The sequence below is a fragment of the Haliotis rubra genome, unplaced genomic scaffold, assembly GCF_003918875.1.
Source record: "Haliotis rubra isolate DU_JTF1 unplaced genomic scaffold, ASM391887v1 Scf147, whole genome shotgun sequence".
NCBI classification, from domain to species: Eukaryota; Metazoa; Mollusca; class Gastropoda; order Lepetellida; family Haliotidae; genus Haliotis; species Haliotis rubra.
Genome location: NW_025765414.1, coordinates 1,353,500 through 1,366,701, shown reverse-complemented (window position 1 = coordinate 1,366,701; position 13,202 = coordinate 1,353,500). Strand labels below are relative to the sequence as shown.

The 13,202-nt window shown below is 37.9% G+C and overlaps 2 protein-coding genes across 8 annotated transcripts in view; one reads left to right on the top strand and one right to left on the bottom strand.

The window, feature by feature from the left end:
- The first annotated feature begins 3,774 nt into the window (after positions 1-3,774).
- LOC124269755 (very low-density lipoprotein receptor-like) lies at positions 3,775-8,740 on the top strand. Its single transcript, XM_046704789.1, has 4 exons — positions 3,775-4,027; positions 6,243-6,353; positions 7,808-7,936; positions 8,427-8,740. The coding sequence occupies exons 1-4, from the start codon at positions 3,958-3,960 to the stop codon at positions 8,429-8,431; spliced, it is 315 nt and encodes a 104-aa protein (XP_046560745.1). The 5' UTR covers positions 3,775-3,957; the 3' UTR covers positions 8,432-8,740.
- Positions 8,741-9,468: 728 nt separating this feature from the next.
- Positions 9,469-13,202, bottom strand: part of LOC124269753 (far upstream element-binding protein 1-like) — a 23,434-nt gene continuing 19,700 nt past the window's right edge. For all 7 annotated transcript variants that reach the window (XM_046704782.1, XM_046704784.1, XM_046704788.1 and 4 more), the window contains one exon: positions 9,469-12,892. The gene's annotated coding sequence lies outside the window, so the exon portion shown is untranslated. The remainder of the gene's footprint in view (positions 12,893-13,202) is intronic.

Genomic DNA, 13,202 nt, shown 5'->3' with positions numbered 1-13,202 from the left:
TTACCAGTCCTGCCAAAATCTAGCCTGTCCTCCAAATATAAATAAAACAGCTTCGGCAGTAAATATTCAAAAAGGTTATAATCATTATATATATGTCATTGGTTTGCTAAAATTGACCCGACATGAGGACGGACTAGATATTTTTTTAACCCGTCCTCCACAAAATTCGCCCGTCTCGGACGTTGGGACGGGCTATCTATCCTACACTGCTTCAGTTCGAGTTTTTACTCAAATTTGAAAAAACGCAGGAAAATGCATTTCACAGAATGAACTAAAATCGTTATTAAACTCAAACTATAAAATTTGAGTTTAGTGGATAGATTAGTTTAGTTGTTTGGGCTTTTATATTTAAAAAATGCAGTTGAGTTAAAAATTCAGCTGTTCCAAATTGTGAAACTCAGTTTGAGATTTGAGTAATAACTTAAGTTTGTTTCGAGAAATGGGGGCCTGGTCTTGTACGGCCGTGGACCTTTGGCTGATATTGTAAAGTCATCAGGAAGTACAAGATCAACCATTATTGAATTGGTTAGATCACTTTGTGCTGAGTCTAATATTTTACATTTGGGATCATACTTCCAAATTGTGACTCAAAGTACATGATCAACAAAATTTATTGAATTGGTTAGGGTATCACTTTGAATGCTGGGGATTAGATGACTCACTCTCAGAATGTGGGTTCAATTCCCAGATGGTTCGACAAGTAGCCATACATTATATTGAGAATATTGCTAAAAGCCCCGTATAACATATGAAATTCCCGGATGGTACAAGTAGCCATATATTATTGAGAAAGCCCCATAACATATGTAACAATTGATAACTTTTAAAGGGCATTGTGTATTCATCGGAACCTATACTCAATAGAGGAGATACTGTAGTTTGTGGGGGCGGTGGGGTAGCCTAGTAGTTAAAGCGTTAGCTCGTCACGCCGAAGACCCGGGTTCTATTCCCCACATGGTCACAATGTGTGAAGCCCATTTCTTGTGCCCTCCGCTGTGATATTGCTGGAATATTACGCGTAAAACTAAACACACTCACTGTAGTTCGTGAAATATGCCCTTATTTGGGCACAGTACAAGAACAAATTTTGTCTGGTCCATTACGTTATAAACTCACGTGGGTAAGAAACGTCACCTCGTTTTTTTAACGTTCAAAAACAACACCGCCGTGATATTGCTGGAATATTGCTAAAAGCGGCGTAAAACTAAACTCAGTCAGTCAGTCACAAAACAACAAACTCAGATTTTGGAAATTTAACAATCATATTTGGAAAATGAATGGATTTACTACAACATTCTGAATGATGAAAGTGTGAACTACAGATATGAATAATCACTTATAGTGTACGATTAAAGATAAAAAATAACTAATAATTTTGGTGACGTTTCTTTCGCCCGTGAGTTTATCTATTGTCAGCGGGTTTTAGCGGAGCTTTGTCTAAACAGCAGTGTCCACTCAGATAACAGTATTATACAAGGTAAGATAAAATAATTGTTTTGTCAAATTTTCCGTTGGGAACCAGGTAGTCTAATCCAGATATATCCCACATAGTTGATAAAAGTGTGTGGTCATTCGTAAACACGTGTTCCCATCAACTACAGATGCACACCATCATGACACGATAATTGAGATATACCCAGAGATATCTCCCGATATCAACTGCTGATTATTCAACAAATCTCCGCTGACCGGGGTCATGGTAGAATCCTGAGCTACAACGGTCATTGTGGAGGAATCTGACACCTTGTACACGTTGGTCAGTATCGGAGTAAAACATAGGTGCAGCAAATACTGATAACGCTATCGCTGTTGATAGGGCCAGATTGAAGATAACACATCCGAGAGGACACAGTAAACAGAATTCTCCTTGTGCCTTAAATCATATATAACTACACTCCGTTTGGCTCAAAAGCGGACCGATGAATTGCAATCTAACTCGAAAACTAATAAACATAACATACTCAATGAAACGCTGATCATAATCAAAACATCATACCCACTCTGTGAGGTTTTGACAGAATTTTTGTCCTAAAAATAAAAACGTTGTTTAACAATCTATCATTAAAATATTGACACAGTTCACTATTTGTTACGAGGGAGGAGTGCAGAGAAAGGGACAGCCAGGTGTTCCAGAAAGGATGGAGACGGCACAGGTTAATGCTTCTCTAACACCTGGCTGTCCTTTCTCTACACCTCCTCCTCGTAACAAATAGTGAACTGTGTCAATATTTTAATGATAGATCGTTAAACAACTTTTTATTTTTAGGACAAAATTCTGCAAAACCTCACATAGATGTTTTGTTTATGATCAGCGTTTCATGATGTTTATTAGTTTTCGAGTTAGATTGCAATTCATCGGTCCGCTTTTGAGTCGGTCCGGACTAACAGGTTGAATACAATAAAGTTTGGGCCATTATATCACACAGCTAAAGGTGCGTTGAGATAACATGGGTACATTTGTACAAAGCGATCTTAGCGTTAAGGTGACCGTAACTTAACATGGACTAAGCGCTAAGGTCTTTTTAAAACGCCTCCCTTGTTGTCATAACGCTTTACATCATGACAGAATGTGAGATACTTATTTCTGGGTATTGTGGCTGGAATATTGCTGTACGCGGTCTAAAATACAACGTATTTACATAGCTAAAATGACGATACGCCATTAAAAGTTGATAGTGACTGCAGATGCAGTTACCTGAGTTAATAATTCAGTCTGTGAAGCTCGTTCCTGGTGTACATCGCCGTGATATTGCTAAAAGCGGCGTAAAACCATACTCACTCACTGATAATCAACGCTGCTGTGGATAATTAGGTCAAGGTTAAATACTACTGAGAACAACATGATGTCGTGATTGACAGTGAAAGAATCGATGCGATTGATGACTGGAGTAGTGAGTGAGTGAGTTAATTTCTACGCCAATTTCAGCAATATTCCAGCATTATCACGGCAGGGAACACCAGAAATGGGCTTCATACATTGTACCCATGTGGGGAATCGAACCCGGGTCTTCGGATTGACGAGCGAACGATTTAACCACTAGGCTACCACACCGCCCTGAGAACAAAAACGTCGCTGGTTCGATCACCGGTCGTGTCATACAAATGTTGCGAAGATGGTACATGTACTTGTTGTTACCTTGCCCGGAAATCAGCATTAAGTGGATAAAAGAAGGAATAGATGCCCCGGAGCTACAACACTATGTGTGAATGCTAAGATGAGGATGGTTCTCTCGGCGAGCTATCACAATCACTCTGGTATTAGTCCAGGATAGAAAACGCACGCACGCACACACAAACGTTATTATTATTATGTTCAGCCATCTGATATAGTAATGAACATACATACAATAAAATATATATCAGATGTGGTGTTCAATACACGCCCATGTCTGCTGTTAATAACAGTGCATATTAATGGTTTTTACATAAGGTACGGCAAGGTTATGTTCCATTTCACATTCTTTTTCATAGAGAATGTTCAGAAAATATTAGATTCTGTGATGCATATAGAAGTTGGTACGGAAGTTATTCACCTGACGAAGGGGCAAGGAAAAAGTCCAGAAACGTTGAGTTTGCAATAAAGAGGTTGACGTCCATAATATTTTTTTATACAGAAAATATTAGTCCATAGTACGATTCTTTGACGTATCAAAGTCATACTGGGAAGACTACACATATATATGAAGTTTTTTCTCCAATCTGAACTAAAACTACATATTGTCTCATCCACCAAACTGACCTCATCATCTCATGCGCATTGGCGATTTCAGCACTCCCTGAACCATTATCCTCCATCTCACGTGACCCTGGCAACAAGATACGACAGCAGGATGCTATATAAACCTACATCAGGCGATGAAAACACACTTACGTTACAGCAGTGACTGACAGCAAGATTTGGCTCTACATCCCACAAGTATACTACCCTTCCTGCTTTGACCATCAGGCTGGTTGAAAATGAAGACCCTCTATTTCACGCTAGTTTTAGCTGTGGTTGTGCTTGTCGTCAGACTCAACAGTGCGACAGGTCAGTTGAAAATAGTTATATGTATGTTTCTTAATATGGCTTGTTGTCGTCGTGGTATTGTTTTATGCTGGGAAAAGCAAGTACACATCCAGGTTTGATAGTGGATAAACAAGAAATGGCGGTGATGTATTTAACACAAAAATGAAACATACAACTTTATCGATGACAACTTCTTATTTATTGCATAAAGGTGTATGTTTCATTTTTGAGTCACCAACTTCCAGAATGTCCATCAAACAATTAGTATTTAACACATCCCATTTTGTATCAGGCCTTCAGTCAAGTGTTACGGCGATAAGTTTCAGCCTAAGTATTTATAACGTTAGTAATATATGTATCGATTCACAGGGGCTTGTTATGCAAAAACTGGCATCGAGGTATATACTGTCACAGACGGGGTCCCAGCACCATATAAAATAAACGATGTATATTGCAGAGACCCAGTCAGTGACAGTAAAAACCTTGATGCCATTTATTGCGTTACAAGCCCCCTGTGTATCGATTCAGGCGTAAATTTTCATTCACTCATACTCAGAAACGGTAATGACATTTACATTTCAAACGAGTGAGTGGGCGAGTGAATCTAGATCAGTACAATGAGAGAGTTTTGGTTTTTAGGCCGCCATTAGCAATATTCCAGCAATACCACGGCGGGGAAACACCAGAAATGGGCTTCACACATTGTACCCATGTGGGGAATCGATCCCTGGTGTTCGGCGTGACGAGCGAAGCTTTAACCACTAGGCTATCCCACCGCCCCCTCCCGTTACAGTCAGATGGGACAGTACAGTACTAATTTTAGTTCGTTAAAATGGTAGTTTGTTATTCACATCTCGACTCAAAAATAAGGTTCGTTAAACACGTGTTCGTTACAAAAGTAGTTGTTTACTTTTGTCACGGGAGTAGTCTCGGTGTGGGACAAAAATGTCTACAGGGGCTTAGACGTTTATAACCTTTCAAAAAACCTATGAGCGTGGGTATAGTGCTGAAAAGAATGGACGAATATGGAATTCGAACCAACGATCATAGGTTTCTGGCTAATTCAGTCCATTGAATTATAACTTGATCAATGGGCATCCACCCTTTTTTAAAAAGCTGGAAAAGTTTCCTGTCTTAAAGTATCACATAGTTGATAAATCTCATTGATGTGATAAGACAATTGGATAAACTTATCACACTGTCCGATAAATATGCAAATGAATTTCCCTTTTAGGAACTAACGTTGTACAAACATTTAGGCGCTTATCGGTACATATAAAACAAACATGGCTGCAAACGGTGTCCTATATGCCCAAACCTTAATACAGCTCAAGATAAGGCTTATTCAAAATCCACTGGACATCAAATTTATTAGTTTAAGCGTACGGTTTTGAGTATATGCTTGCTCCTTCGGGTGAATGAACAATGATAATGATTTGGAGATTTTACGTGCGCTTTCACACGGATCTGCCTGATGGAACAATCAAGATATTTGTCCATGTTCACTCTCTACATTCACTGGAAGAATGAACAAGAATTAACTCCGAAACCTCATGTTTAAACAATTATTGTTGACATTCAAAAATATTTCATGACTTTTAAATGCCCTTCCAAGAACTCCTGGGAAGATGCTGATGTCACAACTGGCATTCATATAACCTCACGCAAATTGTCAAGGTTCCAAGTTCAATGGGTAGTAACTTTTTTTATAGCAAAGAGTGCGACGTTTCGGTGTAGATACTAACACCGTTATCAAGATAGCATATATACCACTTGAAAGAAAGGGAAACATATCGAAACCCACCTATTAAATGCTCGGATTATACTACCGTAGGTATTCTAATTGATCACAATATTCTGTTTGGTAACGGGGGAAATCTGACTACACCAACGGGAACTTACATGATTTCTGACTGGTTTGCCTGCCCTAGGTACTTGCGCTCGTTGCGGCAATACAACTTGGGCTTAGTGGTGATGCGCAGGGTGGATAGTTTTGAAATGAATAGTTAAGATTCAATATTATTGCAGGCATAATGTAATCCTAAGCCGAATCTAAAGTTAGTATTGTAAATGAAAATGTGTTTAAAGCTTAGATTACTTTGCGAATTCTATAAAATGACGATATGATAACCGGGTTACTGTAGATCAATACATCATTTTAGAAATGTGTATTTCGTTTCCAGTTTAAAGATGAGAATGATCTCCATTCATTTAATGTTCTTGATTTCTTTGACAGTATGTGAACAGGAAGAGTTCCAGTGTTCAAACGGAGAGTGTATTACAGATAGATGGCGATGTGACGCTGATAACGATTGTCCGGGAAAGGAAGACGAGGTTGGCTGCACATGTAAGTTTATAGACTACAATAGTACACATCAGCACAAAGCGACATTTCTCGGGAAAGAAAGACATGGGTGCCATTGTACTAAGCGATCCCAGACTTCCGGTATACAGTTGAAAGTAAAATGCCGTTGCATACAGCATAAGAATTAAAACTGATGGAAGAGTAAAGTGGCACTGTTATGTTTAACCCCTTTGGTGAACTCCTGAAGTACGGTTATGGTACCTATTAAATAGGTCAGGATCTTTCCGGGAGTATAAAAATTCTTATTAGAGATCAGAGAATCTTGGTGCGAATTACATCGTTATTTAGCAGAAGTACTGGCGAGTGAAATCAGTGTTCGATATTTTACGAGAGCTTCCCTTTTCACATAAGCGCAGTAACTGAAAAATATGCACTCCCCAGTTGCGTTCAGACAACACGTAGTAGAGAAGTTGACAATTTACAAAATGTTCTCATTTAGGTTTTTCAGTGAACGCAAGTTTTAAATGTCTACTTTGAAAACAAATATTGACAGGAAGGTATGGACGCCCAGTATAGATAGATGTCTATTTAGGTAACAAACGAAAATAATGTCACCTTTCTTTTCACATACGAGAACTTGTCAAGCCCACTGATTCCTTTGTTGATAGACATTACATGCCAAGAAAAAAAAATCGATGTTTCCAGTCACGATAATTACAAAGTTGTTGAAACAATTCCGACTGCCAGTTAAACAACGTTCAGTTTAACACTCCTCTTTAGATGTAGGTCGCCCCAAGCATTTCACCCATTCCTTTAAAACGAGATCAGTTCCTTGAATCCTGGCCCCACTTGCACAAAGAAACCTTAAAAGCGTAACCGCCGATCAACAATTTAAATAATTCTCCAGCCAATATCCGTTTCGACGTTTCGTGAATATTGGTCGTGTTTTGGCGGGATGGACTGTACTCTTGAATGTGCAAGACTGTCGGAAACAGCGTTGTGCGAATTGTAAAGTAAAACGTACGATTTATCTCCCCTTACGTCACTTAAAGAAACGAAACAAATTTACAGACGTAATAACTAGAATGGAAGCCTACACAGGCAGCAGTTAGCAATATGGTCCATCCAACTGACGTGTTCGCATCCTGTAATATCAGGGGTCTTTTAACTATCAAAACCATTGGTCCCTTCACATGCCATGGTATCTAAATGAACTTTGCACGCTTTGTAATCAATGTGTAATTTACAGTCTTATTTGATTGTTTGAAGGCGGTTGTGATGCGCGTTATTGCCCACATGTCAATTTTAAAGCCATGTCATCTTTCATAATCTGATTCTGCAACTGAAACATTGCTGGGATGTAACAGTACCAACAATAACTCTGTCTCTGTGTGTGTGTGTGTGTGTGTGTGTGTGTGTGTGTGTGTTTCTTGATTCTTCCTGTGAAGCATCTTGAAAAACCATTTTCACCAACTTATGGATTCATCCTTTCGTAGACACTTGTGGACCAGAACGTTACACATGCAACAATGGTCAATGCATCCCTGAGCACTGGAAATGCGACACTGACCAAGATTGCGACGACGGCAGCGACGAAAACAGCGGAGACGTGATACGATGTCCAGGTAGAGAACATTGCACGAAGTTGTCAGCTATAGGTCGTCCATTTTGTTAAAAATGTACCATATGAGGTTCTACTAAAAACGTGTTTAGCCATCTTGTTCTGTCAACTGTTTAGATATTCCACCCCTTTATGCAAGAAAATCTAAAAATTAATAGCCACAAATGAGTCATACTCTTTGAATCCATGTGTTACATTTTTTACAATATATTGACACTATTGTCAGTTGAACGCGAAAGATTCAAAGCATTTTACTAATGTCTTGTGGGTAAAAATTAATTAAGCCATCTCAGTATCAATCAATTCTTGGGTTGAAGATTTGCTTTGTAAACGTATGCTTGCCTCAGTCTGTACATTACGTTTTATCGCATGGATGTTCTTCAATGTCTAGTGTGTACGTAGAGAAAAGGAAACAGTAAGTATACTGCAAAGAACCTACTGCCTTGGCACTTCTGGACATTGGCTAGAAAATGATCCTTTGTTCTTTGTTTCAGCTTGATCCAGACCATATGCAAGACATCAAAAACATGATGCACTCATCAACAGATCTGACCCATCTTCACAGGGATAGACACCATGGTCGTATCCATAGGACTAGTGGTTACAAGACATAACTAGATTATGGGGTGAAACAAATTGTGTCTAGATTGTTAAAATCTCAGACTAAGGGACCAATGACTGTCTATCCGTGATCCTTAACTTATTATTCATCTGACACCACAATGCCTCAACTTTAAATTTCATTTCAAGGGAGTGTCAAATATTCAAATGATTTTTATAAATAAAAATATAAATGAAAATTTATTGCTATTTGTTCTTTATGACCGATCATGTCTCCTTGATTGAGAACTGTAGACTAAATGTTAACAGATGAACAGCCATCACAAACACTAATTGAAAAAGAACCCCCGATGCCATCGCAGCTGGATGACACACAATCACCTGTTACACACTGCAACAATCCTATTCTTACTTGCACCATGGTTCTTAGATCAATTCTCTCAAGTAAACGTGGGCTCAGAATAAACCAATCCACTCACTCAGAATGCACAGTGACACTTGCGTCTTATTTGAACAGACATTATAAGCAGTTGTACCCCTTCAGCGTACCTGGATCCTCAATGTTCATCAAGATCCTTTTCGCGTTACAAATGTGTGCCTATCAGTATCAGCAAATCCAATATTAAGTTTATTTCCAATATAAGGACTAGAATAGTGTTCCGTGTTGAAAGAAGTGAGGTTTCTCATACAAGCAAGAGGTGTATGTGTGGACATTTCAATTCATTTTTCTTTAATCCACATCATCTATTATTAGTTAACTTATTTTCCAGCCTCAAATCTATCTAGTATTTTTGCAGGTCTATTCGTGTTTGACATTTATTTTGTAATTTCAATTGTTCAACCATACAGCCATTGGCATTACTACACATTTTAAACAGGTGTTATTTTCTTCCATGTAACTCAAAAGCAAGAATTTTTTCAAATGAGAGCAGTTATGTGTCCTGAGAGTTAGCCGAATATCAAACCAAAACCATATTGACTCTTTTTAGCATTTATTCTGCACTCATGTGTAGTACATAACATGTTGACAGCGCAGAATCCTTGTTCATCCTCAATTTGTCAAAAAAGTTATGTTACATTTTAAAGTTCATGACATGACATCAAGCAATTTATCATTGAAATATCAAAACATTCAAACAATAGACCATTGCACTGTTTCAGATATCAAAGATGAGGTTAAAAAACATGTGGAATGCATCAAGGTTTGTGGGGATGAACAAGGATTCAATTTCATACGGCCTTATGAAACTTCTGTACAAAGCAATTTGATAAAAACACTAATCTGAGTAAACCGTGCAAGGAACAAAGTTGAATATCAATTATATATGCAATCCACACAAAAACGTAATATATCCTTAATGGTACTGAGGTATGCCCCTGTTGATCAAACACTATTTCCTCAGTCCCCACCCTCTTGTGGCAGAGGAGGCTGAGGGCGCAGGAGGGTGGGGGGAGGCTCCGAACAAGACAAGCTTAGTTAAACCAACAGCACCAGTATGTTCCAATATAATAATACCACAAACAAAAGCACTTTGGGAAAGTACAAGTCAAATCCAAACATGATGAACGCTGATTAAAATACATCTAACTGCAGTGAATTGTGTTGTGATTGTGCACCATGCCGATTACACGCATCTAGCTCTAGTTCTCAACCCTTATCCGTAACAGAATTTCTGGCAAACGATAGACCATGGCTCCAGAAACCCTTGGCTTGCTCTCATTTGACACATGACCTAGAAAAATATGCTCAATACTTTGGTTTTAAGACAACAAAATGCATTTGAAAAATCTCATCACATTATGTGGGGAAAATATCACATTAGTGAATAGAAATGATGAAAATATGTATCAACTGCCATACATGTACCTTCCTGAGATCTCAAGTCAAATATTCAATTGGAAACTTGCGTTGCATATCATTATCAGCAAACCACCTACATATACAGAATAACTAGTCAGCTTGAGTATTTCTCGCGTGGTCATAAAATGTCACGAAATTGAGACGGGGTTAAACATTCATAAAATCAATGCATAAAAAAAACATCCGGATATGTAAAATAGTTTTGAACAAAACTTCTTCAATACTACTTAAAACCAGTCTGTAGCTACATATGGTTCAAAACTAAAACAATCAAAATGAAAGTCGATCAACATGTAACAGTCTCCACAGCTATAAATTTCAAATGGAATGATCCAAACAAATTAAATAAAGGCATATCTTGGCACAAGAGGTCAAACGAAATAGTAATCTACTCAATAAGTATCATTTTTAAAGATCACGGTATATATATGCATGTTAAAAAAACTATTTGCAACGAAAAACACATTTATGGAAGTCAAACAATGCACGCGAACATGAGAAATTTAAACAGGAACATTTATCAAAAATATGCAATAGTCAATTGGTGATAACATTTATGAAGAAAGTCAATATTCACTTAGGCATGAAATATTATCAATATTACCCTATACAGAACGGGCAGGCCTGGCGAGAGTGGGAGTTTACGTGCGGGTGAGTGATCTTCCCTCCAGCGCGAGCGAATTCTGGCCAAGTAGGACTGAGTGTGGGTAGGTTGGTGGAGCCTGTCGTCTTTCGACGAGATTTGGGGAAAGCCTGGCAGCCAGCCGAAACCAGCCAACCAAACGACCGACCAATCAGCACCTCTCACCAACATAGGAGCCTGAATTACTTTAGCAAATTTCAAATCAGTCAATATCATAAAACAGCAATCGGTGGATTCATTATAAAATGTCATGCACATTCAATGGTATTTTTCCCCCCGCAATATCATCCAAAGTAAGACAAACAAAGTATATGAATTTCATGTCATTTCAAAACGATATATAATCTGATGAGAATATCTGTTGATTAAACAAGCAGTTTCAAAATGTACAAACTATCATCTATGACTGGACGGCTTAGAAACATGGTTATTTATGTCAGTAGCAAAATAAATCATCACCTAGAAAAGCTAAGAAGTCTACATCATCAATAAGCACTTTCATGAACATTTCATTATACACATCAAAATAGGGTAGTCATTTTATACTATTCATCATTGAGCAAAAAATAATCCTGATAAAAGGTATGGAATAGTGTATTTAAGGATTCATGACATTGGGTACGATATTGAAAACATGTCAAGCACGGTCATATATGGGTCATACTACTAGTCCTACACTTGTTTATCATCAATACAAAATAAAACGGAAACACGGGTAAATGAAACAAATCCTAAATTATGAAATGAACGAGCTAACGCAAGAACGAGTGGAATCATCGGAACCATATCAAGACTATTTTTATGAGAATGGCAGGAAAATATCTACACAAGTATCAAATAGATCATCATTTAAAACAAATCATAATAGACCATATATATTGACCATGGAAGAAATTCCAACAACTGTTTGCATATTAATGTATGGCAGTAATTCAACATGTAATTCAAATATTTGGCAATTACTGGCTGAGAGAGAACATGAACTGTATTTAACTGTGACTTGGGATTCAAAGGTAATACTGGTGAATAGTTCATACAATACTCTTCAAATGCATAAATTATGTCAATATGTGAAAGCATCAAGTTTAAAATAAACATACAATATTTAAAATATGAGCAAGTGCCAAGGCAACGAGACATATGATGTTTCGGTCCAAGCTGGGTTTTAAGGTTAGTTTATTTCTCCGACCTTTGGCTGTAACCTATTTATATACAAATTTGACGAGCAATTCGGTCAACCATATACATTTGAACATACCTTACCTTCCGTGCAATGCTGTCAAAAGAAACTCAGTTTCTCGAGTCAATGAACAAGAATATATTTCACTATTTTCATGCATCAAAGAGAACAAGCTTATTTTGCATACAATAAACATTTATTCATGACATGTAACCTAGGTCTGCTTCATGTGAACACAATACTTCAGGCATATTTTCCCTTCCTGATCACAAACCAAACTATGTACATGATTAAAAGTGTCAAAACAGCATAAAATAATACTAATGACTGCATATAAAAGCGAGACAACAATGTTATTCACAAATTAAGCCTATACAATGAAGATCCCATCAGCTGTTTTAACATGTAATTTACAAACAAACATGATTACACATAAAAATAAACATTTCCAACCTTCACGCATGTATTTGGAGGGTCCAGAACAGTAGATAATGCTGTGACTTAGTTTGTTATATAATTTTAATGTTGGAATGTTGTGTGATACTACGACTTATGAAGCAGATGAAGAAATGACAAAGGGCAAGTCTACTATAGCAAGCAAGTATGAAATAAGACGATGTTTCATCATAGCAAATAAAGTTATGGAGGTTGATCATACAGGAGACAATGGGACACCAGCACAGCAGCAACTCGTCGCTAGACACCTCCACAGCCCCTGTACAAAAAAACAAAGGCAACCACATTCACATATGCATCAGTAATTGAAAACCTGCCCTACCTATTGTTGTTACACTGAGTACTTACATGTGGCGTGGACTCAAGGCTCTCAGACGGCCAGGGGAGACCAGGTCCGCTTCCAATTGGTTGGACCTGGTTTGAAACTTGCCCTCACATTTAAGATTTATGCCCACGGACACTTCAACCTATATTGGATATATATTTTCCCCTGACAATTACACTTACTTACCCTGGGACATACTTACGTCAATTCAGATATAAAGGCAAGCATTAGATACTAACATACT